Source organism: Haliotis cracherodii, unplaced genomic scaffold (assembly GCF_022045235.1).
Source record: "Haliotis cracherodii isolate W230 unplaced genomic scaffold, xgHalCrac1.p SCAF_1, whole genome shotgun sequence".
Taxonomy (NCBI): domain Eukaryota; kingdom Metazoa; phylum Mollusca; class Gastropoda; order Lepetellida; family Haliotidae; genus Haliotis; species Haliotis cracherodii.
The window spans coordinates 14,263,795-14,291,742 of NW_027266264.1; the positions used below are offsets into that span (position 1 = coordinate 14,263,795).

Here is a 27,948-nt window from a genome sequence, read left to right on the forward strand (position 1 = left end):
TGTGTAGGAAGAGCTGGCAATCTGAGGCTGACTAATCACATTACATGTAAAACTCGAAATATTCTTAAAAGACCACATCTCCGATTTACTTATAAAGTATAAGTATTATCTTAAAGCATTATCTTAATCTGTCATTAGCACAAATATATGCCTTACTAATGTATCAAATACTGATAAATGTTATATTTCCTTGAGAAGAATAAAGAATGCAAATGTACAAGCCTGAACCTGGATTTAAGGAGTCCAAAAGCCCTCTCCAGAATATTGCGTGTTCTACAGTGAGCAGTGGTGTAGCATTCCCCAGACGGTGTTGTAGGGTTAACTATTGGCGTAAGCAGCCATGGTCAACATGCATTTCTGATGGAAAAAGCGTAATTGCGTTAAACATACTAACCATACCTTTAAATCGTGAAAGACAACTTAAATGTTATTTCATTTAGTGACAGTTGTGTCGGTGTCACTTTCACTCAAAGCTAGATTTTATGGGCCCTGCTTTCAAATTATTATCAATTCACTTTGATGTGACTAACATGAAATAAACACTGGAATCTGAAAATCACATTATGATGATCTGTGTGCCAAAGTATAAAATATTAACTTGTGTTTTCTTATCTCTGTAGGGATGACTAATATTTAAAACAAATGATTTCCTGCTACCCTGAATCGCCTAGCAGTCATTCATCATTCCCAGCAGTCTCCATATACTGCCCAATCTTGCTTTTTTGTAGTAGAACGAATCATGAGTTGAACCCGGCCATTTGGAAACCACACGTGTCTACCTTTTGAATAGAAATGTAATTCTTTCATCAGCCATGCATTCATTAATGATATATTTAAGTTATTTAATAAATGTCGGTGTGTGTGATAGTCCAACTGGCTGTTTACAGTTTTATTTATTCATTCTTTAATCAGAAGTGAGCGTTGTTTTAAAGTAATAAAACAATCGTCCTTTATCAAAATGGCAATTCTCTTCGGTCATAGAAACCTATGTTGGGCCTTACGTAATGATTGGGAAATATTAATGAATAGGTGGCACCACAATTCATTGTCAAAGTCATTAATGGAGTAAACAAGGTGTGTATCCTACGGTGTTTCACTTTATAGTCTTTTTATCACGTTTGTATACGAGTGATTGATTCATACTGACACTATCATTTGTTAAATAGGATGTTGCTGTTGCTGTGTAGTGTGATGTACCTAAGTTCTGCGTCACAGATCGCTTGAATGTTTACGGCGTGGAACACCTCCTGCAAACGTAAACCGCTTCTTCATCTTCGGTGGGTCGCATAATAGACATCAGGGTGCCATCTGTACAACCAAGCACTTTTGGAGGTGTTATAAAATGCTTCCTTCGTAAATCGTTGGTCGGATGTTGCCTTTGGAATCGAAATCAGTTTTAGTTGTTTGACGATAGCTTCGTTTGTGCGGGTAAACACCCGTGACACATTGCAAGTCTGCTAGGTCAGTGAAAAACGATCCCTTGTCATAAAATCTGAAGGCAATCAAAACCTGTGTTTCCGGGGACAATGCATAGGAAGGCTCTGTTTGGTTAGTTTATTAGCTCAAATATGGCATGACGTGGTAGCCGGAAGCGCCGTATAATGCTGTAGTCATCGAGCGTGTCAAGTACCCTAGTTCTAATAAGCCAAGGAAAAAATATGCCGCCATCCTTATACTAAAGTTACGACAGATATGTTTGATTTACGATAGGTACTGACCACTCCTAACTTTACGATATATTTTCAATAAGATAGCTTTGTGGATCGCTCATGATTTTTGCCATAACGTTGCGACGCGTTTAACGATGTTTGTAGGGCTATGAACGCTTTGTGGATCGGGGCCCAGATGTCTACTGATGGTGAATAACGTATAATAGTCAATCAGGCATCAGGATAGAGTTAGGTGTTAATATATATATATATATACAGTAGCAGAAAATCATGGACAGTTTCCATATTCGATTGGGTCTTATATGAAATCGGAGTAATGGAACTCCGCTTGAAAGAAATCAAGTACAAGTTCAGTCATATGTTTTCCAGATAATCGTGCGTCTTGACGTCTTTGGCGACGGCGTCATATCTACCCACAACAAGTCTTCAGTAACTACGCAGTTCCACATAACGCCAGATATGTATCCAGATGCGTACATTATTGTGTATTACTTCTTACCAGACGGCGGAGCGGTTGCGGACGGGGTTCACGTGAACATAGATGGCTCGGACAATAATGAGGTAAACATGGGAAACCATCAAATAACAAAACAACCAGCTGTCTCAGGAATTGTCTTTTCTATTGATCATAGGGGCTATATATCCAAATGCGCCTGTGTCCTTTGTGACGTCTTCATCCGTCAATATTTGCTCTTCTGAAACCAATTGACGAAACTTTCAATAATTAACTTTATACAAATGGTCCTTATCCAATTTTCTTCTTCGAAAAGTCTTTTTTGTGCTTTTAAAGATAAAAGGGTTTATTGAACGTTGAGTATTTATGTTCCAGGAAAAGAATTAATACGTTCATTAATGGATATTCTACCATGAATATGGAATTTCTCGATCAGAGATTGCGAATTACAATACTAGCAACAAACAGCTAGTACGACGGCCACCACATCGGGCCCTGGATCATTGTAGTGTAGTTTACGGTACCTACACTATTCATGTATGTGTGATAACAGGTAACATGACAGAAAAAGACAAAGAACGTGTATTATAGATTCTATGGTCAACAGATTGAAATATTAAATTTTTTTATATTCCACGTTATGCATATCGCGTCACACTATCGATGTGACGTTTTTTATATAAATAGTGGTGTGGGGATAAGAAACTATTTTTGTATTATTATAATTTGAAAACAAACCGAACGCATTCGTATCTGGCTACGACTGTTGCAACTGAGTTCATAACCTATTTATATTTACACATTTATAACCCATCCATAAAAAAGAAGGGAATGTATATGGTTAAAGGTAACGATGATATTACACATTGTGGTTAAAGGTAACTATGTTACTTATTGGGAAGGAACAATACGTCCTAATGTCCTAATTTAGTTTAAGTTTGATAGTTTTATGTATAATTCGAAATCAAATAAACATATTCCTTGAGCTTCATACCAGATCAAAAGTGTAGAGTTCATCTGTGCTGTTACCGTTTTAGAAAATATTAAGTAAATAGAGTTATGAATGTTTTATGTATTCATAATGAAATTGCGTTCTAGCTGCACCTGAGCTTCCAACAACCACTTGTTCTTCCGGGCGATAATATCACTCTCAGTGTGTCAGGAGCTCCTGGATCCATAGTCTCCCTCACAGCTGTTGATAAGAGTGTCCTCATATTAGGCAATGAAAACGAAATCACTGAACTCAGGGTAGGTCCTTTCGATATATACATGTCTACAATAAGATTAAAGCCACGTGGAATGATATGGAAATAAATTGTTTAACATAAAAGCTGTCCATCAAATGGTATGAAGAATGTAGTTTAATCATATCATCATGATATTCTAATTCTGAGAATAATATACATACAGAATGACCATATTAGGGCATACTTATATATCGGAGACGATATAGTAGAAATTATAACTGATTGTTATTGACGGTTTTTTAACAAAATCTTCTTTTTAGTATAAACACCTGTTATTGTCAAAAGGCGGTTCTGTCGTGGATGTGGGTTACAACGAAGGCCTCCTCACGGTAAGTATAATACTGTTCCTTTCATAGCAGGAAGGTCACCCAAAAAATATTGAAAGGTGTCTTAATTACTGTGTACATCTATTGTTTAAATTGATCAACCCGTTTAATCCATCGGGTGCGTTTGTAGGTTGGATCACACGTTTGCTGTACCACAATAGCTGATCCTCTCCACGTGTGAACCCGTGAAGATCCGGTTTAGGATTGATCTTCAACAAACCTTGCTTGTCGAAGAAGCGACTAACGGGATCGGTGACTTGGTTGATCCATGTAATAGTATCCCAATTGCTTAGATCGATGCTCATGATTTCAATCACTGGATGGTCTGGTCCAGACTCAATTATTTACAAACCGCTATCATATAGCTGGAATATTGCTTTGTGCAACGTTAAACAACAAACAAACAAACTATTGTATGTACAAAATCGTATGATTTCAGAACACTGGTATGTCTGTTTGGACACTCAAAACAGGTAATTATTTAGATCATTTAGTAAACATCATCAGGTAAACATCTAGTCGTAGAGGCACTTTCGAAGTTATTTGTGTCCTCTTAAAATAATTATGGAAATATATTGAATAACCTGCTTAAAACTAGGATCAACGGAATATCAGTTCCTGGACAATGTGAATTCATGTTGCGTATTCTGGACCAGATGGCATAATTCATTTTGCCAGTATATTCGCAGCTCGTTGGTTATTCGCTCCGCGTAATCTTCAGAGCCGATGGGTGAATATTATTATAATATCGTTTCGGTAACATCTGAAAGAGAAACTAATCCCATTCCTACAAAAATTATAATGGCGTGGTTATTTTTAATTCCTTCGCGATTCATGATCAGTGTCAAAAACATACGGACATAAAAGACAATTGCAAAGTCTAGTGTCAATCGATAATATTCACGAGAAAAGATAACATCTAAAGTGTATGCCTATGAACATACGTTTTCTACCTTCGCTGGTCTTAGTAAATAGTATATCATTTGGTAAAATTAGATTGCGAGTTGATCGACATGCAATGAGCATGTTTATGCACCTTTATGCATGTTACTGGTCGGCATATTCGTATACAGTTAGCCATGCCAAAATTGTGCATCGTAGATATCGATATTCACAAATCAACGAAGAAACAACATTCACGACAATGAAATCCTTCAGTCCTCTTCTAGAAAACCGACATCTTTTCACATCAATTACATTGCTACCTGAAACTATACTAACGTTTTGGGGACTAATTAATGACAAAAATGTGAACATGATTTTGAAATGAGGATGTTACAATTTACAACCTATTCACAGAAAACTCGCGAAGAGATTAAAGTTGATATAAGATAGTTCGGCCGTAACTTACGTTTGCTGGAATATTTTAACATGCAAATGAAAGTGATACATTTACTTTTGATGTAGCTAATGAAAAGTATGTAAAATGTGTGCATTTACTCCAAAAGAAAACGGGGACAGTCATGTGGATGACTATATATAAACCTTGGAAAATTATTCCCTTGTGTGCAAAAACTTGGCTAAAAGAACGATAAATTCAGTGTCATCAAAGAATGAGAACATCTGGGGAGAGTGATCGTACTAAACTCATTATATTATGAAAACTACTGCAAAATACGTAATTTTACTCAGAAAAGGAATTGAAAAAGCAGACTTCAACCACATAGACAGGGAATAAATGATTTAACACACGTTGACCAACACATTTACAGACATATGCTCATGATATAGTCGAAATTTCTTATGAATATGGACGGTAGAAGAGCCAACCGATCTCTGTACGAGACGTTTTGTCGGCGGACCCATTAGCCCAACACAACGCCGTTAGCCAAGAAGGTGCCGAGCTACGCGAAGGACCACAAGACATTCTGAACCATTTAGCCTAACATTCACCAGAAACTTACAATATTGGGCAGGATCTAAGACGATTTGTGTATTACAAAGGGTGCATATTAATTTCTTCAACATATTAAAGATAGGAAATACCCACTTCAAACCCTTAGACATCGTAATAACCGTTAATATCAATATGTTAATATCAAAGATCAATGTGTTATCACAAGATGACTTATTCTATTATCGCAACACTGGCGACCACAGAAGATGTAGGTAAAGAAAGCACAAACGAATGGTGAAAACTTCATCTTCAGGATAGTTAGTATTTGGAAATATGGAGAAAATTTATTCTATGTATATATAAACGAATGCTTCACTTCACAACCATGTCTAAATGGAGGTACATGCGTGGTTGAGATATCAGGGTTCAAATGTTATTGCTCCCAACCCTATAGTGGACAAGTTTGCGAAATTTACGGAAAGTCGATCTACTTGCGAATGTAGTATATATATACATATATACACTATATATACATGTATATGAACTAGTGATATGTTCATCATATTCATCGATATATTCTCATGCTAAACATCCACAGAAACCAATTGGGTATTTCGTATATAAGGATCAAAGAAGTTACTTCTGTAATAATTATAAACATATATGACACTTTTAATTACAATACAAATTCTAAAACAACAAGAACTTGAATGTCTTAGGCTTGTCAGACATAACCGTGAGTAAAGTTTCAATTTTAACAATTACATTTTTCATTTATTGTTTTGCCTTATTCTCCAGGACTCCCGATACTATCTCTCCCCGTTACAATAGTATACCCTGCAGCTAATCCTATTAGGGGTTTTACACGTAAACCTTTTCACTTTGAGAAATTGCTACTTATCTAATGATCTGTACAACTGTATAACATGAGAGAGTAACTCTCAATATCTGAGCATCTCAGGAAAACAATGCTGTGAAATAGAATTTTCTTGGAAAGTGAAATCATTGTTATTTTGGACGAAATCTGTTAAACTATTTGCAATAACTTCATCTTCTAGTCACACATGTGTTAATAACCCAAGCCTATTCAATAATGGAATCTTCACCAGAGATTCACAGTTACCGCTCGGGTATTGATTGGCTGACAATAGAAGAATCAAGCCAGGTCTATACTACACTATAGTGAAAGATATCAATCACCTCACAGAGAGAACATGTACGATTATGCTTATCAAACGACGAAATAAAAATGGCTATGTTCACAATTCACTTCACCGAAGAAGGTGTACCAGAACATGTACCCAGATTAAAGTAGTTAGTGGAGCGATTGTCCGACATATGTCAATGCCGGCTTCACCTTCGTACGACAACGATGAAAATGATGCTTTCTGACACACAGGGCGAAAGAAAACAGGTGATACTGATGCCACTGGGCTCATACTGATCCATATTGTGCGAATGACACAATGTCTGTCACAGGCTACCATATAAGCTGATAAGTTGAAACACTGAGTTGAAACTGGAAGAAGACCATTCACAAAAAAAGATTTTGAAGTCGACCACAAGAGCAAGACAATTTAAGACATTGCCAAAAGGCTGGAATATTGAGAATTAAGACGATCATAACTAAGAGCACAACTCAAGCCCGATTCACAAGAAATTTAGACACTTAAGGAAAGAGTCCACAAGCTTGAACATGAACTACTCCGTCTTAAATATAAAAAGGACACCAAAAGACTATAGACAAAAGATAGGCAATGTCACGTCCAAGATGAAGCTCTCCTATGCCAGCGCAGTAAAATCGCCTCCAGCATCAACTGATGTCACCACTGAACAGACTCAAACAGGAATCAACAGCAATCACACCTGAGACTACTCAGTGCCAATCTCCACTCACACAACCTACTACGAACGCAAACAGTCATGACAACTAAAGACTGAGAAACAAGGACAGAATCTCACAAAATGCAATACAGGAATAAATATGTCGCATCGTGATGAACTACTCCAAAACGTAAAATGGATCATAGGTACCTAGTAAGTGTAACTCATAACTTATGCAACACAGGTCCCGGTTATGCGTACAGAAGGAATGACAATGTGAATACAACCCTCATCGACTATGACTATGCCATCATACTGTCCCTCTTCAGTAACTGCATCATCCCCTGTAGTATACTTGATCACTGCCATTACTATACTTCGGACCACTCCCCATGCCTTGTCTGCATACAGTGAACACATCAAGCTCCACCCCATATGCATACAGCACATGTTCCAAATTGGCACACAACAGGTGACTTGCACATAAGTATTTATACGTGTGTATAGCATCTGAACAGGTTCAACCTGATGTCTTTGAGCACTTTAACGCTGAGCTGAGTAAATGAAGGCTAGCTCTAACCATATATTCAAGAGTGTATATAGATCACATTTCATGCCCCATTTGAAAATGATGGGTTACATGAACCCCACTGTGAAATGATGGTAGCAAGACGAAAATGGATAGCGGGCGATAGGCCACTAGGAGAAAGTTCTAGGTTATACAATTCCTAAGAAATGGAATTAAGACTTTTACACCGAAAATCAAAATGTAAAGTATCAAAAAATCAGTTCAGAAAAAGAAAGACATGCAAAGCCCATATAAATAAATTCTATAAAAATGTTCGTAAACTGAGGTGTAAGAGTCCATTTATTGATAAACTATTTTACAATGAATGTAGTGCTGTTTCTTCAGCTGATATATGTAAACTGTGAGGTGACTATTATTCAGACTTAACAAAACCTCACCAATTTGATGAAATTTTGGAAAACTTTAAACCAACCATTGTATCAAAACTTCATTTTATTATTGTAGAAAATCATCGTAAACATGAACCGCGAGAAGATATATTGTATACAGAAATCCACGTTTCAGAAATTAGATCGCATATACACAATCTTAAAAGAAGCAAACTTAATCTCCAGGACCTGACGGTATTACAATAGAGCACTTAATATTTGGAGGAGGGGCGCATGTTGTAACACGCAAACACCTTTTCAATCAGAAATAAACACGAAGCAATAATGTCTGTATTCACCGTTCTTGAATGTGTTAATTTCTACCCAGAAAGAGAATCGCTTGTGTTTGCTGCATTGTACTGTAGCACATATGCACAGAAATTTAAAACAAAATTACACAACACAAACTGTTGTCCTACATGTTTCAGTTTTATCTTCAGTGAGAAGTGATTACAGTTAAGAAAACTATTATGACGTCACTTTATACAAATACTGTGACGCGGCGTTGTCATTACGTCACATTGGCGGCTTAAATTGACATTGGTAACATTAACAATACAAGCAATATTTAATACATATACATTGCGTTACCTATTTAACGATGGTCACAACTTTTAAAAAAAAAATCTTTAGCTTTACGTTGCATGGCATCAGCAGTATCTATTTGAAAGAAAAGAAATAGCTTAAATCTTATATCCTCTCCTACTGCGCATTTGTCGATGTGAGCCCTTAAGGGGATGCACCTTGTTTTGGGGTACTTTATCTGTTGTTTATGGACGCGCATTCTGTCCCTTAAGCGCTCCGTTTGTCCATTGTAATTCTCATGACAAGCTTGGCATATAGTAACATAAATATAATGTTCTGCAGAGCAGTCAAGGTTAGAGCGTACATGAAATGGTTGTTTCCCGTTTTTGAACTGTATACAAGAACCGGCAACTATATATTCACAAATTCCACAATTTTCCCGTTTACATTGTGAGACAGTGAATTGAATACATGAGTCAAATTTGACACCTGTTAATATCTTCTTTAAGTTACGGCTTTGGCTTTTACTTTTTATCATTGTTACATTAGCCATAATTCGATTCAATTTAGTATCAGTATTTTAAATTTGGAACATTTGGAATGCTTTGGAAAAGTTCTGGATTCTTGGGTTTGTGCGTAGATTCATAGGCTAGGTTGATAGGTTTATTGATTTGCTTATCAAATTATTTCGTGAGAGGTTTTCCAGAATGATATCTATTAAGGATAGCAAAGATGGGCAGCTGGTACAATGACTTCTCTCTCTACCGCCCATTCCCAAAACATGCTCATAAATCAGATTTATTCCAAGGGATCCCCGAGAAAGCCTTATACCTGTAAGAAAATGACCTCACCGTGCATTGAAGGTTGCGAATGTCACCAGTATGCCGACAGATCTCCAGTGTGCAGGTATTTTTCCGGATGATGCATAAAATGTTTTACCAAGTGGTCCTCCACCCACATGGTCCCACCATGTTTAGTACCGAAGATTATTTTTCATGTTTCGGTGGCGGCCATGATGAATTTATCAAATTTGTGGGTTAACCAATGAAAGTACACTATAAGTCAATTTAGAACAATTTTGCCAATTTAAATGCCCCACCCCGCTTAATGTGTACATTTTTCCAGATTCTGCTAAGTCTGTAACGATTGTAACTCTATAACCAAACAATCATTCTGTGCTCATATTACTACCAACTCTACTGTCAATATTAGTCGTCCGGTAAGCATATGCAGCAATCTTCTATCTACTACTAAAAAGTACCATTTAGACAACTTTTTCAAAGAATATACTGATAGTGGTTCATTCCCAACTTAATCAGCTTGGTGAGCTACTGTAATAAGACGGATATCAATGAATGAACAAAACATTTGGAGAGAGAGACTAGCACAGAGACCCAATCTCTCATGATACCAAAAATTCATACACGCTTACAAATGCTTGTTCTTTCTTTATATGATGCATCTCTATCCACATTTGGGGCGCCTCCGTGGTCAAGTGGTAGAGCGTCCGCCGGAAGGGCCGGGGTTCGATCCCCGGCCGGGTCATCCCAAAAGACGTTAAAAGATGGTACTTGTGGTTATCCTGTATGGCGCTTGGCATTAAGAGGCTAAAACAAGGACTGGTCGGCTCTGAGTCAGTATACTGTGTCTGAGAGGGGTATTCATGTTAAACTGCGGCATGGTATCTCAGTGGGCTAGCACCATAAATCGGCACATAACGAATGTGACTATATATGATCTTCGGATGCAACTCTTGAGGAACATTCATTCATTCATTCATTCACTTAAACATAGTTAGCTTTGGTAAATATGGATACAAATTATTCTATACAGATATAAACGAATGCTTCACTTCACATCCATGCCTAAATGGAGGTACATGCGAGGATGAGATACCAGGGTTCAAATGCCATTGCGCCCAATTCTATAGTGGAACTGTTTGCGAATATTATGGTAAGTGTTGAGCTTCTTGTTTATATATATATATATATATATATATATATATATATATATATATATATACATTCACATTCACATTCGTTATATATATATATGCGTGTGTGTGTGTGTGTGTGTGTGTGTGTGTGTGTGTGTGTGTGTGTGTGTGTGTGTGTTCATCACATTCATCTATATTCTCATGCTAAAACTCCGCACAAATATATAATTATGTTTATAAGCGTATGACACGTATAACAGATAATCAAAACTTCACTTCACATTTATAGTTTTGTCTTATGATTCAGGACACTGCGGACACCGACGCCAATGGAACCAATACAATACCCTACAGCTGACCCTGCATTTACCCGTCGACCAGTATCAGGGTCGATCAATTTGCGAAAGATAAGGACACGAGCGAACTTTCCAGAGATTCTCCTTTGGCAAAGCATCCACATTGGGTATAAAATATGTAATCTTTCCGCAGAAAATCCATAATAATAAGAAATCAGTTAAAAAGAATACCTAATTTTACAATTCAGACTATATCATAAGCATGTGTATATTAATCACTATGACAGAGTGATGATACCAGGTGTTTGCGAAAAGGTGTGGCATCCGTCACAAATACGTCAATTGCCCACCTTAAAACCTATGGTACAGTCAAACTAGGTAATTGCATAGGACATATTAATGTCAGGGTTGCATCGAATTTATAACCTCCAGATGTCTACCATAACACTTTTTGAAAAATTTACTGAGGCCTTGAATGTTGTAACCCTTAGCAAATTACTTTTGAGCAGGAGTCGTATGAAGCTCATTGTAATCTTAGTAAGAGGAACATGTTCGAATACGACTCAAACATTTAGGCTGGTACATGAGTGCAAGGAAAGTGATTATTTAACCGTTATTGAACGATATCATCAGATTATCGACTTACCTCTTGGACAAATTCCTTTTGTTTTGGTTTTGCCAATCCGATATAAAATTCTATTGATAGTTTGCCAGATTGCTTCCTCAGTTAACATACCGGCCTTCTATGCGTATACCAAGATCTTTGGACCGCCTCCGTGGTCTAGTGGTAGAGCGTCCGCCCGGAGAGCGGAAGGTCCGGTGTTCGATCCCCGTCTGCGTCATACCAAAATACGTTAAAAGGTGGTACTTGTTGTTACCCTGTCGACATTAAGGGGCTAATACAAGGACTGGTCGACTCGGAGTCAGTATACTGTGTCTGAGTGGGGTATACATGTTAAACTGAGGCATGGTATCTCAGTTGGCTAGCACTATAAATCGGCATCAGTCCGTACTAGTACGAGCAGCCACACACACACGTGCATGCACGTCGCTATACAAGTGCAATAATCTTGGACGCGACGTTAAACCCCATTTCACCTCATCTCACATCAGGTTCTTCGATTAAACAATTATTGTAGTTATGCCTACATAATTATAATGGTTACGTTATTTGGGGCCTTGCCAGTTGGAACAATTACAAACATTACACGTATGGCAGCCACACTTTGTAGACAGCTGTCTTGAAAAGCATGAGTTTATTCCAGTTCTGTTTCCTCTTTTCCAGTTTGTGCATTCTACCAATGGCAACATCACAGGTTCCTCTTATCTTTCCAACAATTTTGGCCATATGCTTCAACAGCATTCATAATGATGTTAAAGTTGTGATCTCAGTTAGTTGGAGGCTGCCTACGATATTTTGGTCCATATTTGAATAAGTTTGTTATTGTAAACAATAGCGACGTCACCTGTGATTATATGTTCCTGAAATTTGAAATATGTGAAAATGTTACTGGAATTTAAAACATCAATTCTCTTTTTTGCGTATTATTTATTCAGGAACATGCAGTCTTTTCTGTGAGTGAGTAGAGTCTGTTTCTGTTTCTGGTCTGGCCAAAAGTTTGAAAACATTATCAAGAACTATACTAATTTCTAGGCGATGCTGTGGTTTCTTCACATTGAAATTGGAAAAAAACCTCATACAGCGATCCCAACATATGTCAGTTGTTTCAGTTTCTTTCCAATTAAATGTTTCGAATGATGGCTCATTCTTTCACCAACTCTTTCCCTTTATGACGGGCAATATTGCAGCAGCTCAAGCCTTTGGTGTCCCCATTTCTGTCAAGATTTAAAAGCGCGCCATGCGGCTTTTGCTGAAAGGTTGTTACCACATTCAGGGTCTTTAGTAAACCTTTTTATGGTAGACGTGACTGTGCCCTCAAACCTACAACACACCAGTGACAAAAATCATGTCCGACGCAATCCCCTATTTTGACAGGCACCATATTTTCCGGGCGTGTTTTTTTATATGAACAATTTGGTTGCCTTTGCAAGTTGTTGTTGTGACTGGTGCCATAATAGAGTCAGGATACGCTCACCATTTCGCAAATGCCTTGTATTATCACTATTTGGTTTATGATTCATGACATAGTCGGAATCGTAGAATTTTGCTGAGATCTCTTAAGATGACGGAAAGGGTTTTTTCATTTTTACGAATTAATTTGATTTTTTTTTCATGTGACATTCTTTGACATTTTGACAATAATATAGGTTTGCTCTTCGTATTGAAATCAGATTTTGGACATGGTTAGAGTGAAAGATCGCCTTCGAAACAGGTAGACACATATACAATATTAGCAGTGATGCTCGTTTGCAATTATTCTGTTATTTGTACATGTCCTTGCGATATTTCAATGGCCTTAATAACAACCAAATTACGTAGATTCATGTATACTGATTCATGCTTTGCAGTCAAACGGGTACCGCTGACGTCTCTGTGCACCTTGGGGACACTTTGACGACATGGGTGGCTAGTGCCTTTGGATTAAACTCAAAGTATGGACTGAGCATCTCATCAGAATATGCCGAGGTAAACAAAATATATAACATTTTGAATAGTAATGAAACATTTCTAAAACGGTAATATAATGTTTTTGACGAAAATGTTTTTAAAAAACTATAAAGAAACCTTTTGAAAATGTTATGTGTTAGCTGGGATGATAACTACAAAAGAGATAAGAAATAGTTACTGTATCATTTCTTGTAATAGTATCATTACTCCACATTTCTAATGAAGTACAGCAAGAATTCTCAATCACTAGATTGTCTGGTCCAGACTCAACAATTTACAGTCAGCCGTCTTGAATAAAGCTAGCGTGCCGAGTACGCCGTTATATAACAAACTAAACAAAGGTTCATAATGTCCGGGGTCTGTGCGTGCTTCTATTTTGAGTCATACATATTATATCAATTGTTAAATGGCATATTAAGGTTATGAGCTATATTGAATTGACAAAGGGAGAGGGATTCCGTTTAAGAATAGGGTATCTGGTTATTCCAGGTAACGAAACGGATTATGCTTAAGTGACGACAGGTGCAATTGGGGTAACGTGGTGTCCAAGATTATTGAATTTATATAACGACGTGCATACACGTGTGTGTGTGTGTGTGTGTGTGTGTGTGTGTGTGTGCTTGTACTTGTCCTGATTGATGCCGATTTATGGTGCTAGCCCACTGAGCTACCATGCCGCAGTTTTACATGAATACCCCACTCAGACACAGTATACTAACTCCGAGCCGATCAGTCCTTTTTCTAGCCCATTAATGCCGAGCATGGTACAATAAGTACCATCTTTAAACGTCTTTTGGGATGACGCGGCCGGGGATCGAAAACCGGACCTTCCGCTCTCCGGGCGCACTCTCCACAATTAGACCACGGAGGCGGTCTATGGTTAAGTATGTCACTTCGCCATCACATCTCTTGAAAAAATACTAATGCACGATGTATGTCTCCAGTATTTTGAAACAGAAAGACGCAATTATCTTTTACGCTATTATTGCAAACATCAGAGTACTATGAAGTACAAGTAAACTATATGCTTTTTGCAGGTGCAAACGTTTCTCAGTTTCTTTGTGTCGCTCACTGTTCCGAATCACATCGTGTTAGGGGAACAAATACTATTACAGCCTAAGGTGTATAACTACATGAGCAGTGATGGTCCTGTAAGTATTGCTAAGTAATATTCAACTCCATGTATATCACACTTAGCTTTCTTGTCACGGTAAAATGATGTTGTATCTGATACTGATATTGATACGTGTCTGACTTTACACCCCTTAAAAGGTGATATTCAATGGACCTTTAACGAATGTTTTTTTTCACTTCTAAAAGATTGCATAAATATTAAGAAATTAAGACGGGACGAATATGCCAGAGCTACAATTATACACCCCACCCAAAGTAATGGGGATTTGTGTCATCTTGTGTTTGTTGCGCTGTAAAGAGCGGATACATATTTACTCAATGTCAAGTCACTCCAAAGAAAAATCAGCATCTAGAATTCACATTAACGTATTTAGAACAACTTCCTTCAGCTTTAAATAATTGAATTGAACGCATATAATTGTTTATTTTATAGATCTCTCTGGTGGTTAAAAACTCGGAGAACCAACAGGAAGTTTACAGAATTGGAAAGGTCAGATATCACACTTCAGGTAGCATATTGTTGACTCTACTGCAACGAAGACATTGCGGAGAAGCCATTTTTTGACTTGAAACAGTAATTCAATAGTATTTATTACAGAGACTGACTATGATACACTGCTTTTGCTTAGAATAACGCAAAAACGGCAAACATACTTAGAGTCGTCGCATGTGATTGAAAACACACCATTGGAGTATTCAATCCATTAAAGGGGGCGATAATTTTTTGTACGAGATTCATACATTTTCCTTATTTGTTTTTACATTCGCAGAATCAACAAGGAGAAAGTTTATCTTTCATCGTCCCGGTCACATTCAGCAGCCTTGGCACCGTAAAGATCACTGTAACAGCTTTAAGCATTTTCAATGGTGTTTCAGATTCTGTTGAAAAGGAGGTTGTTGTCAAGGTTTGTGCATTTGTAGAACTTACAATGTGCGTCTCATTGAGGATCATCAATTATCAATTAAGTGAAGTATTGGTTAAGTATTGATGAATTTATACACTGCCTTGCAAATCAGGTCAGTTATGTTGAGGGATCAACCTTCGTACTTAACGTATGTTCAAGATGTGTAGAAATATCAGAAGTTGGTCACTATGGCCAGCACCGCACGCTTGTTGCACGACTCAACTAAAATAAGTTTATTTTTGTTCACAATGTGTTCACTTGGTTCACTTTATGTCATCGTATCATAACGGCGTTGAATGTTGGTAATGGTATCAACCACTGGACCAGTCACGGCACGATTAGTTACATGCCTCATGATGAGTTGAAATATGATATAGCTGATGCTCACTCACTAATATCAGAAGTGATACGCACCCAGAGTGACGTTTGACTTTTAAACCTTCTGTTTCCTCATATTGTATAGCCCCAGGGTGCCCCACAACACTACAACCTACCAGTTGTCCTAGATCTCAACTCTGCACATTCTGTGGTCGACTCATTGGACATCGCTCTTCCCCCATCAGTTATTCAAGAATCTATCGTCATCAAAGCAAAGCTGTCAGGTACCTTACGTTATGAGCACATTTTTTTCAGAGTTTACAAATGTCATATGAGAATGAACGGTAAACAAATATTGACTGATCAAAATATTTTATGAAAGTTCATAATGTCATATGTATCCTTCCCATAACCGTTTTTCACTTAAATAGAATCATGACTCACGAAGTCCCATGGGAGACAGGTCCCTCGGGTTACTCTGAAGTTATTCACTCCGGAAATCACGTGTAAATAGTTTTATTCAGTTTGCATGCTTATCGAAGGGAATATTGTCAAGACTGAGTTCGAAAAAAGGTCCCATAAATTATTTGTTTAAAGAGTAACGGCTTTTGATCCATGTTATTTTACTTGGTGCAAAAAGTGTCTGCAGAAACTACTGAAGTAAGCTTATCTAAGCGATACTTATCTTTTCCAGAGAAGGGGCCCTTTGTGTGTTTTTATTATATATTAATCATTTTTGTTCTGATGACATTACGCGGCCCAATTGCCTATCTCTTCTTAATGCTTTATACAGCTATTTAATAGTTTATATTCACTACTATATGAACAAACAAAATTCTAATGTAGCCCATGGCGGGGATAGTTGGTTGGTTGGTTGGTTGGTTGGTTGTTTAACGCCAATATTCCAGCTATATGACGGCGGTCTGTAAAATAATCGAGTCTGGACCAGACAATCCAGTGATTGACATCATGAGCATCGATCCATGCAATTCGGATCGATGACATGTATCAACCAAGTCAGCGAGCCTGACCACCCGATCCCGTTAGTTGCCTTTTACGACAAGCATAGTCGCCTTTTACGGCAAGTATGGGTTGCTGAAGACCTATTCTACCCCGAGAATCTTCACGCGGATAGTGATAACGCTGTTTTCTTTAGAGGCTAGGTAGCTAGAGGCATATAACATTCTGTTTCAAATCCAATGTTTTCATAGATCCGGAACTGATTTCATTGAACAAAATGAAGCTGTAATGCATTTAGTACTGTGTCTTAACAGTTGTGATCAAAGATGGACATGGGTAGTATTTGGTGAGGTGAACTGAACTGAAATTATCTATCGGGGATTAAATACAATTCTTCAATTCTGCTTCCTATGCTGACACTCCTAAAACAAGGGGCACTAAAATTATTAAACCAGCATTTCAAAATAGAGGGCCAAATTTGAATGTATATAGTTCAAAAGGGACTACGTGTTCGCATAAACAATAGTTTGAGATAACTAAGCTCGGAATACACTGATTCGACTGTAGTAACCACATGCGTAGACTAACATTTAGTCTCTGAAATCTTATGTTACACAATATCCCTCTTGGCTCTAAAAATATTTCAAAATTCCCTATGCCTCAGAGCTTGAGCTGGCTAGACTTGCTTTTGTATGCATTTCTAGATTATTATTTTTTCATAAAATACATATATTCCACGGTCATGGTGCAGGACTACCACATGCGTACCCTATGACAGTGTATGTACATCATACACAGAGGAATAGTCTGATGTGTTTATGTTGTTAACGTGAGAATATTGTATACTCTTTGTACATTCACACAATGTAGAACCATTTCACCATTTTGACAAGTATGGCTTGAAAACCTGTAAATTACAAAGAGTGAGTGAGTGATTTGCGTTCACCGCCGCTTTTTAACATTATTCCAGTTATATCACGGTGTGTCAGCTTAATGTGGGAGGAAAGCCCGAAGTGATGCAGGTCTCAGACGTTTACCACTTCGGTGAAACCCACGAGCACTGGTATGGTGCTGACAAACCTAGAAACATAATCGGGATGAACCGGGATTCGAACCCACAATCATAGATTTCTGGCGTGCCCAATGGACGCAACTCTGCACAGCGAATCGCGGCGCCTTAGACTTACCTTCCAATTAGAAAGATCTTATGATAGCAGGTACATAACATTTATTTTCAACATTGTTGCAGGCGACATAATGGCACCGAGTATCGACGGGTTGAGTAAACTGTTAACTTTTCCAACCGGATGTGGTGAACAAACGATGATAGGGCTTTCTCCTGATATCTACATATTTAAGTACCTAAGCAGCACTGGTCAAATGACGTCATCTATTCAACAGAAACTGTCAAGCTTCATCAAACAGGGTTTGTTATACATCAAAACATGAAAAAGAGAAATATACATATTCTTTGTGGGATTTTTACTGAATTTCTTCATTCATTTACGAATCAGTATTTGCTAAGTAGTAAATAGATAACAATCATGTAGCCATTCATTATCCGGACAGGTTTACTTATTCAGAACATAATGTTTAAGTAGTACTTTTTTCAGTTTCATAAAGCAAACAAGGTGTGACTATAGTTACTTTCTGTTTTCTCATTTTACATTGCAGGTTATCAACACGAGTTGCTGTATCAGCTGACAGATGGTTCCTTCGCAACTTTTGCAACAAACAGTATAGGGAGCACTTGGTAGGAATGTTATACATCTTCATAAGTTTATGTTGAATGTGAAGCTTAATGCATTGAGAGGTAATATTATTTCTGATTTCAAACGGTAAATCTAGCTTATTGGACTAAAGGACCGACCATTTGATATTCGGGAAGGAGGGGTGGGGGTGATGGAGCGGTAATTGCATCATGCAACAATGACGTATGTTTGTGGCAGGCACTTTATTTTGTTTTCAAGAGCCTGAAGCATAAATATTATTTTACAAAAATGTTCAGGCATAATGATTGTTTTCTTAAGTACCAGCCCATCCAACACCCCCAACCCCCACCCCACTCTCCCAATAATATCAAATGGTCGGTCCCTAATAACTACGTAAGTCATTATTACAAATATTGTATTATTCCAGGCTAACCGCATTTGTTGTTAAGTCGTTCAGTGAGGCTTCAGATATGGCTTACATAAGTGAAGATGTGATTATCGGAGCAGTCAACTGGTTATTACTACAACAAACTTCTGATGGATCATTTCCAGAGAAACATGCCCTCTACCATAAGTACATGCAGGTAGGTTCCGTCTATCAATTTCAATAACATGAATACATTAATAACACTTCCTTTTACATGAGGGAAAACAGTGTATGAATTTATTATGATACAACATTTATTGTATTTCATGTAAGGCAATAGGACAAAATACTGAGATACATTTTCACAGACTTATGCAACTTAAACAATTTCGAAAACTACTACATTGCAACGGATGTTTGGTTGGAGTAAAAACTCTATGCAGTTGTTTTCTTCCCACCATGTTGATGGTGTTTGCTTTGCTCATAACTGTCTACCAGGGAGGGGTCAAATCAGCAGTGGCCCTTGCTGCCTACGTGTCCATAGCTTTGGGATCCGTCAAGAATCTGGAACATGTATGTTCATATTTATTACAAAACAACCTAATTAACGTTGTCTTTGATATCTTTTGATATTGTGCTGATAATGAACTTTTACATTTCTGAGAAAGTGCAACATGACGTTTAACGCTTCTTGAAGGCGTATTTATCCTCCATACTGGAACGAATTTATATTTGGCCGAATTAAGATACTTACAGCGTTAAATGTTAATTAATTAAACTTATTGTTATTTAAGAAAACGTCACGTTCGATCAGTGATGCCCAAAGAAAGGTTCTTCACTACCTGTCGGGTCAGCTTAACTCTCTTGATGAGAACCACGCCCATGCTTTGGCAATATCAGCATATGCTCTCACCCTTGCTCACAGCTCACTGGGAGATGTCGCTATGAACAAACTACAAGCTATTACCCATTCAGAAGGTAATTACTCTTCTAAACTTCAGTACATGCTAACAGTCACCGTGATATCTATAACCGGTATCATGCGTTTAATTTGCTTGTGTCATCAGTTGCAGTTATCGTTTGTCATTATTTTCTTCTGAGACATGCGAATAAACGGTAGCCAATACAAAGTATAAAAACGTTATTTCAGGAGATGTCAAGTTTTGGACGGCAACCAAAACGACCAGTTTCCCGAAACGCCAACCCTGGAGTAGAGAAAAGCGGTTCTCCAATCCCATCGATATTGAGACAACAGCTTACGTTCTACTGACACACGTTGTGCGCGGGGAACTCGGGGAGGGGCTCAAGGTCATGAAATGGATTGTCCATCAGAGGAACCCCAATGGAGGTTTCACGTCAACACAGGTACGTATATCTGGAAAGCTGTATTTATTGCAACGGTGTCTGAGCTACAGTTTTACGGTGTTTCCGAGTCTCGTATCTGTCCCTCGTGCTTTCATTGGAACTTTCGGCTGCATTTAGCACCACAAGAAACCAATGAGTATTTGCAGTGCGACTATAGTTTGAGCTGTATTGTTTTCATGTTGTGCTTATAGTATCGAAATAATAAATTACAGTCAACGAGATCAGTCCAGATCAACAATGTCATGTCAAGTAATCAAGGTCACATGCAGTGTTCCTCGTGGTTCTCGTGTAAACAAGGCCCTTGGGGCATCTGATTATGCAACAGGTGGATTATAGTTTTTATGCCGATGATCAAAACCTTACGGATGTATTGCTGATGTTAAATTCCGGGTGTCCCAAATTTGTTGAGTTCAGTGATAAAGAGACCAATGCAATGCAATACATTGGGCAGACAACGTTTCCTTTCGCTCATGTGGCAAAATATCTTGGTGTGTATCTGACTCTAGCATCATCAGATAATCCATGTAGAACATATCAGTATCAGTCCCGAAGCATATTATGTCTCAATACTACAGATGCAACTGCCTCACTTGTTAGATAATTCATCCGTGAAGATCCGGGATAGAATTTATCTTCAGCAACCAATGCTTGCCGTAAAAGGTGACTGTGCTTGTCATAAGAGGCGACAAACGTGATCGATTGGTCAGGAACGCTGATTGGTTGATGCATGTCATCGTATTCCAATTGTGAAGAATGATGCTCATGCTGTCAATCACTGGATTCTCTAATCCAGACTCAATTATTTACAGACTGTCGTCATTTTACTTGACTATTGTACGACCTTAAACAAGAAACAAACAAAGACAAATAATAGATAATTCTAACTGTTTCGACCAGGCTATTGTCATAATTTGATGGTTATCTGGCCATCAGCACCAACACCGTTACAGCATTCCCATTTACAATTTCCTGGCCCTGGGATTTAATCTAAAATTAATGTCCCCAAAATTCGTGAAAAAACATAATTATACGAACATCAAATGGTCGGCCCCATATTGCACAAGTCCCTCCGTTTGTTATGAGTATAATTCTTATATTCTTCCAGGACACTGTCATAGCACTAGAAGCTCTCTCTAGCTTCCATACATCACTACATAAAGCAACACAGCAGTCGACGCCACATGTCACTAGCATAGCGGCTACTGTCATGGCTGGTGGAGTAACTCAACATATCACCATGGACGACACGAACAAAGACGTCCTTCATCAACTGCTGGTTAGTGCTTTCCAAATATCGTAACTTATCCCTCGATCATTTGACAAAAAGAGAGTATATAATTATACATATAAATATATGTCTTTGTTTCCATCATAAACAAAAATTAAGTCCAATTGAAAACTATTGAAGAGACCTGAACAGACATATGTATGTGCCTTTTGCGGAGTTTGACAAATCAAATATGCATTTCATTTATGGAATAACGAGGTAAAATATTCATAATAACTTAGTGCACTACGTGTTACTTTATTGCTGACCAATACCTAAAACATCTCTCCTTTCGTATATTGATAGTAATTTGAAGTTTTTTAGGAATATTCAACATGGCCTTTCTACGAAGAATGTCATACGACTCTTGCTCTGAAGTTGTTTGATCAGTGTTATAGCAATCGAGGCCTAAGTAAACCTTTTATATATTAATATAATAAAGTTCGAACTTTACATCGCACCAGTATCAAACATTTGGTCAATGGCGCGGGTCCTGCATTGGCCAAACCTTTATCCCCATGGGTTCTTGTACGGGTGGCAGGTCCAGTAGCTCCATGTGATGACGTTGAGTTAAGTTAACGCCAGGCTGGTGCCATGTTGTCAGTACTTGGATGTATGATGTGGCGAGTAGATTTAGTGTATTAAACACAAAAACAACGTCCTGTACACTATCCTTTGATGCAGGGCCGAAAAATCGTCGAATCCGTCCAATGTTTATGGGATGAAAGTGGGCAGTTCTACAAATTACGTATGTGTGACGTTCACTTCTCAGGTTCGACTGAAAGATAACACAGTTTTCTGGCTTTACAACTGGAGCTGATTACATTTCCCAGCTTGGAGCATCAGTGACAAAAACTATTATGTTTGATACAAGAATGGTCTATTTTGATACCCGTTATGTCCACGTGTTTTTTGCAGAGGAACATTTAAAATGTTGATTAGAGACACTAAACCTAACGTAACTAGAACGTAAGGTTGACTTGTTTGAATTTACCTGGCATCCACAGGACCACATGTAATATACACGAAGGACAACATAATAACAGACGTCAACGTAGAGGAACAAGCAGCTGAAATGAGTCTGAATGACATTAATTATTTTCTTTCTTCCATTCAGCTTCCTGGAGACAGTAAGACGGTCAGAGTGAGTGCTACAGGGTCCGGACTGGGCATAATAGAGGTAAGATAAGATCCGGCCTTAAACATCAATCATACCCTAAACAGTCATCAATGCTCTAACGAATTATGTAGGCAAAAGATGTAAAGTCAATGATAGGATACCTAAATGTTTAGCTTTCAATAAGTTTATGTCGTAATTGATAAAGTGAGAAATATGATGTGTTTATGACTTGAAGTATTGGATTGGAATATCATTAGCATTACCTTAATGAAGTAATCATTTGCGTAAGTATACGTTACCTGTGAGTTATCTTTCTACGTATGTTAAAGGTTGGTGTGTTCTACAATGTCAATGTGACTACTGATGACGCGGCCTTCGACCTCACAGCTTCCATAACCAAAGAAAGTGTTAATACTATCAATGTGAGGATTTGTACAAGGTTGGTAAACCTAACAATGTCTACAGGTTTTTAGTCCATACAACTTTTTAATCACGAATTTCACTGTTCAATAGAAAATGCGTTCACAGAGTCGTTGATGAACATTTTGGGTTAACTGTCAGTAACACAATGTTAAAAGGTACACCAATGACAACATTCAAACCTTAGAACCTTTTTTATGAAGATTTATTGTGAGAGAACTGTACGCACATGACTAATGTCATTTTCAAATTGTTTAATTTTTATTTATTTTTTGTTTAATGCCGCACTGAGGTATATTCCAGCTATATGACGGCGGACTGTAAATAATTGAGTCTGGACAACACAACCAAGTGATTGACATCATGAGCTGCGATCTACGCAATTAGAATTCGATGACATGCATCAAACAGGTCAGCGAGCCTGACCACACGATCCCGTTATCAAGGAAGCAACCATGCGTGTTATTCATCATTTCTGTATCTTGTGATTTTGACCTTTGACCTTCTTATGTCATCTGTTACGAATAGTTATGACCATTACAAGGTTTTCAATATTGCTGCAACAATATGCGGCCAAACTGACAATCAGATTTGAACCTCTTGAACAATTACTAGGTGTCAGAATTAAGAACATTGGTCATTGTCGTCACAGGTCGTCCCTAGTAATTGTCCATAAACCTTTTTACATATTTTACTTTTGTTTTATGGTTTGATGGATTCAGCTGACATTGTGTATGCATGTTTGTTACCATCAGGGAGTTCGAGGCAAGGGAGCGATCTTTGATTTAACAAAAATATCTTTTCCAAAGCTGAAAAGGCCTGAAAAACCTGGTGGCGAGAATATCAGATTATTATTCAAGTTTGTTCAAATCATCTCGATAGGAAATCAAAATACGATTTTCAGTGGTAGAACATACAAAACGCTTTAGGCACTCGTGATAAACGTTGTCGCCACTGGAACCACTGGACAAATGAAGCTGAAACTTCAGCTATATTTCAGCTATAGTTTCTCAGTCATTTGGGTTTAAAATGTGATGCAAATTGATACATGTGTAGTTGGTAGTCGGGTTCAATATGCATTATCCGTTGATTTGGCCTTTGCACTCATACTGAAAACTGACTTGTGGCCATCATTAAGCCATATTTCAAAATGTAATGATATATTTGGTATATGTATAGTTAGTAGTTGGGTTCAAGACGTGTGCTTTTCGGGATATTACAAAGTTTGACCATGACATTTTGGACCATGCTCAAACATTCTCTACAATGCATTCGCTAGCAAATGTTGTTCAAACCATCAGGAAGTTAGTGTTTTGTTTTGTTTGAAATAGTAGGCAATTTATATTGATATTCTCCTAAGAAAGTATACAAGGCTCAGAATTGAAAGGTTGTGTGAAATATATGCATTGCAACAATGTTATTCAATAGTACATTCAAACTTGCAGATTTAGAAATAGTGTAGATATTTAGGTACGTTTGTCCTCAGTATTTATTCAGAAAATGTTTAAAGAAGAATTAAGTGGTTATCTTTGGTGACATTTAAAACTGTTGGCTACATATCCAGGTTAGCTTTTAGATTTTAGAAACCTTGAAAAAAGCCCTTCAACACACGTACATGTCTTCTCCATCACATGTCATACATTAGGAAAGTTGACCTCGTTTATGGATCAGAGTCACCTTTTTAAACAAAAAGAGAGGAGACGAAACACAGCATCAATCTTATACACATTGTCCAGATGGCTGTTGTCTGGATCAAGTGGCATGGCGGTTATACAAGCAGGCATTCCCACAGGATTTCAGCCTGATCTCCAGATGATCACCAGCTTACCTAGCCTTAAACGAAAGGAATACAACAATGGCAACGTTGATCTTTACTTTGAAGAGGTAAACAGCTGGGGATTAAGGTGTTATGAAGCTCACATCTTTGTGTTAGTATGTTAAGCGTTCAGCCAATAATATTGTAACTGACATGTCCCACCAGACAAGCATGCAGCTCGGTTCCATTAATAACCTTGAGATAGTCGCGGATCGCGAGGTTACTGTGTAGTGACGTAGTTTAAATATGCTGTGTTACCAACATTCACGTTTGTAATAAGTAGTAACTGATCTTCTGTAAAATCGGAATCATTTGTTTTTGTTTAATAAAGAACTGCACATCTTGTCTATTTGACGTCATGAATGTTTCGTTTTGTCGATAGTGATATTCTTACATTCATTTATCCATTGAGGCTGAACTCAAAGGGTCACAGAAATTATGTGTACAAACCTAGTACAGGGAATTTAGTTTTATCAACAGAAGACAGTGTTCCATCTTGTTGAGAAAGTATTTCTATATTCATTAAGAATTGTTATCCTTACTTATAAATTACTTTTGCAAACGTCTTAGTTAATATCATAAATTGCTCATGAAACTTATACATATTCGTAATAATATATGTACTAAATGTGTCTACAGATCGGGTCAAGTCAAGTATGTGTGGACATGAAGGCAGGCCGGGTTGGAATGACTCTCAGAACACAGAAGTCGTTGGTTGTTGTCTTTGACTATTACAATCCAGGTAGCCTAAATTAGAGAAATACGTTCCTAACGATTTCAAAAAAACCTTTAAACCCCAAACATCATTCTAAATGTTTCCTCCCTAGTTTGATAGCATTAAAAGCATATTTCCCCCACCATAAATCATTTGGATTATAGTTATATATATATATATATATTTATGAACTATATATAGTTATCATGTCATGCACTATTATTGCTTTTTTTCAGCCAATCAGAAATCAGTTTTCTATGTATCCCCTGAGCTTGAAAATGCCAAACTGTGTGACGTGTGCACAGACTGCGACGGCTGTGGCAATCTGGTTCGTGAATGGACATATTGTAAAAGTTGTAACTGAATGGAGAAACTGTTCAGCTTATTCATATTTAATATTTTACATGCACATGACCCTGGAGTAAACGATACATAAGCATTGGATCTCATTCAAATCCTAACATGTGAACACGTTATGAGAATTCATCTCAAACGGACCAAGTCTTATGTAAGAATCTGACCAATGCGTAGATGTTTGCATAAATCTTGAATGTAAACATAAAACATAGCAGTTCATCGTACATACCTTCAACATAATACACATTTAGAAATTATGTATGTAACGGTCAATATCACAAAGAAGATTGTAGCCCATCTGTTTGAAATGAGAAACTTCGCTTATCAATCTGTTTACTAGATACAAGCCTGCCAATTATTTCGTGATAGAAAACTTTCTGTTAATCAAACCATCTTCATAATTAAGATAAAAACGGTAGATATGCATGAAAGTGTTCATGTGACGTTATAATTATTTTCGGACCTCATCGCAGAAATGTTATTTGCAATACATTCCTACTTTCGTTTCGCCAAACGAAATCAGTGATTTTATGATAACATAGTTTTCATACGCTTATAATAAACATGGATGTAAGAGGCGAATACAATTAAAAAACATTTGACATTTGAGACTTCGGATTGATCATTGACCAAATGTTATCTCAATCAACCAAACTATCTTCAGATGTGTGTCATGCTGCATTATGTGAATTTAATTGATTTCAGATAGTTGGATAACTGCAAGCCTGGAACAGGACCACCCATCGACATATGACAACATTCTTTATTTCCTCAGTAAATGTTTATTTTGTTCTTAATTCAATAAACAGGTGCAACGTTGATAACTTTCTTCTTTTGTCGTAGGCCACAATATTGAACTCATAGAATTAAAGGTGTTCACTTAACAGAATTTTCATGTGGAAATGTGGTTTAAATTCTTAAATTTCACATAGAAACAACTCTGAAAGGCCCATGGAGCCCTTTTAACGATAACTAAGGATTTGCATTTAGATTACCACTTCTTTCATAATTACGCATTTCCATAATCGAGTGCATGAAATTCGTGATTACACGCGTGACCATTTGGAAGTTGCTGTGCATGACTGATGAACTTTTTTGGAGTGGTATTATTATTGAAGCATGTGGACACCTCGGTGGCTGAGTGGGTTAGATCGATGACTTTATGTGCTGGCGGCTAGGTACATCACTATGGCAGTGTGGGTTCGAATCCCAGATGGGACTCAACCCAAAAAGAGAATCTGTATTTTACTGAGAAAATGTTATCACAAATATAACATTTGTTACATTGTATCATTATTATCAGTCGATGGTATGCGGTGCATAATATTATTGCAAGTGTCATGTCGGAGTCATGTGACCATTTCAGCGAATTGTTCCTTTATAATTATTGTTGGGTTTCTAGCTTATGACAATAATGTCAGTGAAAGAGGTACACGCACCTGCAAATGTAAAAATACAAAAATATTTTCACTGACATTGCACGTTTGTAAATCAATTTTAATACTGCATTCATAGTTTACAGTGAAACCCAAGTTTTTGAATAGGTATGGAAATAAAGTGTTTTCTTGCAAGTGTCAATATTAGGTTGATTGCGTCCATTTTACGAGCTTAGATCCTTTTTTTGATAGTTCCTTCACCAATCATGGTATGTGGTTCCAATGGCTTTCCGAGAAAATCACAATAAACGTGCCACTGTTATAAAGGGGTAACACAATCTTTGCTTCACCTACCTCTGCCAGTGTTACATATCGATGCCAAGATTGACAACAGCGAGAGCAAACCATCGGAGGTAAGCCAACGGAGGTAAGCCATAGGAACGCTTCAAGGTGGCCAGAGCGTTTTAAAATGTTC

The 27,948-nt window shown here is 37.6% G+C and overlaps 2 protein-coding genes across 2 annotated transcripts in view; both read left to right on the forward strand.

The window, feature by feature from the left end:
- The window catches only part of LOC139454285 (CD109 antigen-like), a 28,277-nt gene extending 13,467 nt beyond the window's left edge, over positions 1-14,810 (forward strand). The window contains exons 15-22 of the mRNA XM_071235909.1: positions 2,040-2,231; positions 3,223-3,372; positions 3,632-3,700; positions 4,137-4,170; positions 10,674-10,793; positions 12,358-12,376; positions 13,542-13,659; positions 14,679-14,810. Coding sequence (XP_071092010.1) covers positions 2,040-2,231; positions 3,223-3,372; positions 3,632-3,700; positions 4,137-4,170; positions 10,674-10,793; positions 12,358-12,376; positions 13,542-13,659; positions 14,679-14,810 — 834 coding nt within the window. The remainder of the gene's footprint in view (positions 1-2,039; positions 2,232-3,222; positions 3,373-3,631; positions 3,701-4,136; positions 4,171-10,673; positions 10,794-12,357; positions 12,377-13,541; positions 13,660-14,678) is intronic.
- Positions 14,811-14,997: 187 nt separating this feature from the next.
- Positions 14,998-26,907, forward strand: LOC139454296 (CD109 antigen-like). The gene is made up of 16 exons (XM_071235920.1): positions 14,998-15,030; positions 15,546-15,680; positions 16,144-16,282; positions 18,208-18,384; positions 18,633-18,711; positions 19,098-19,254; positions 19,536-19,610; positions 19,832-20,015; positions 20,188-20,402; positions 21,508-21,678; positions 22,787-22,849; positions 23,119-23,228; positions 24,946-25,093; positions 25,665-25,767; positions 25,977-26,068; positions 26,803-26,907. Exons 1-16 carry the CDS (start codon positions 14,998-15,000, stop codon positions 26,812-26,814), a joined length of 1,893 nt encoding a protein of 630 aa, XP_071092021.1. The 3' UTR covers positions 26,815-26,907.
- The last annotated feature ends 1,041 nt before the right edge of the window (positions 26,908-27,948 follow it).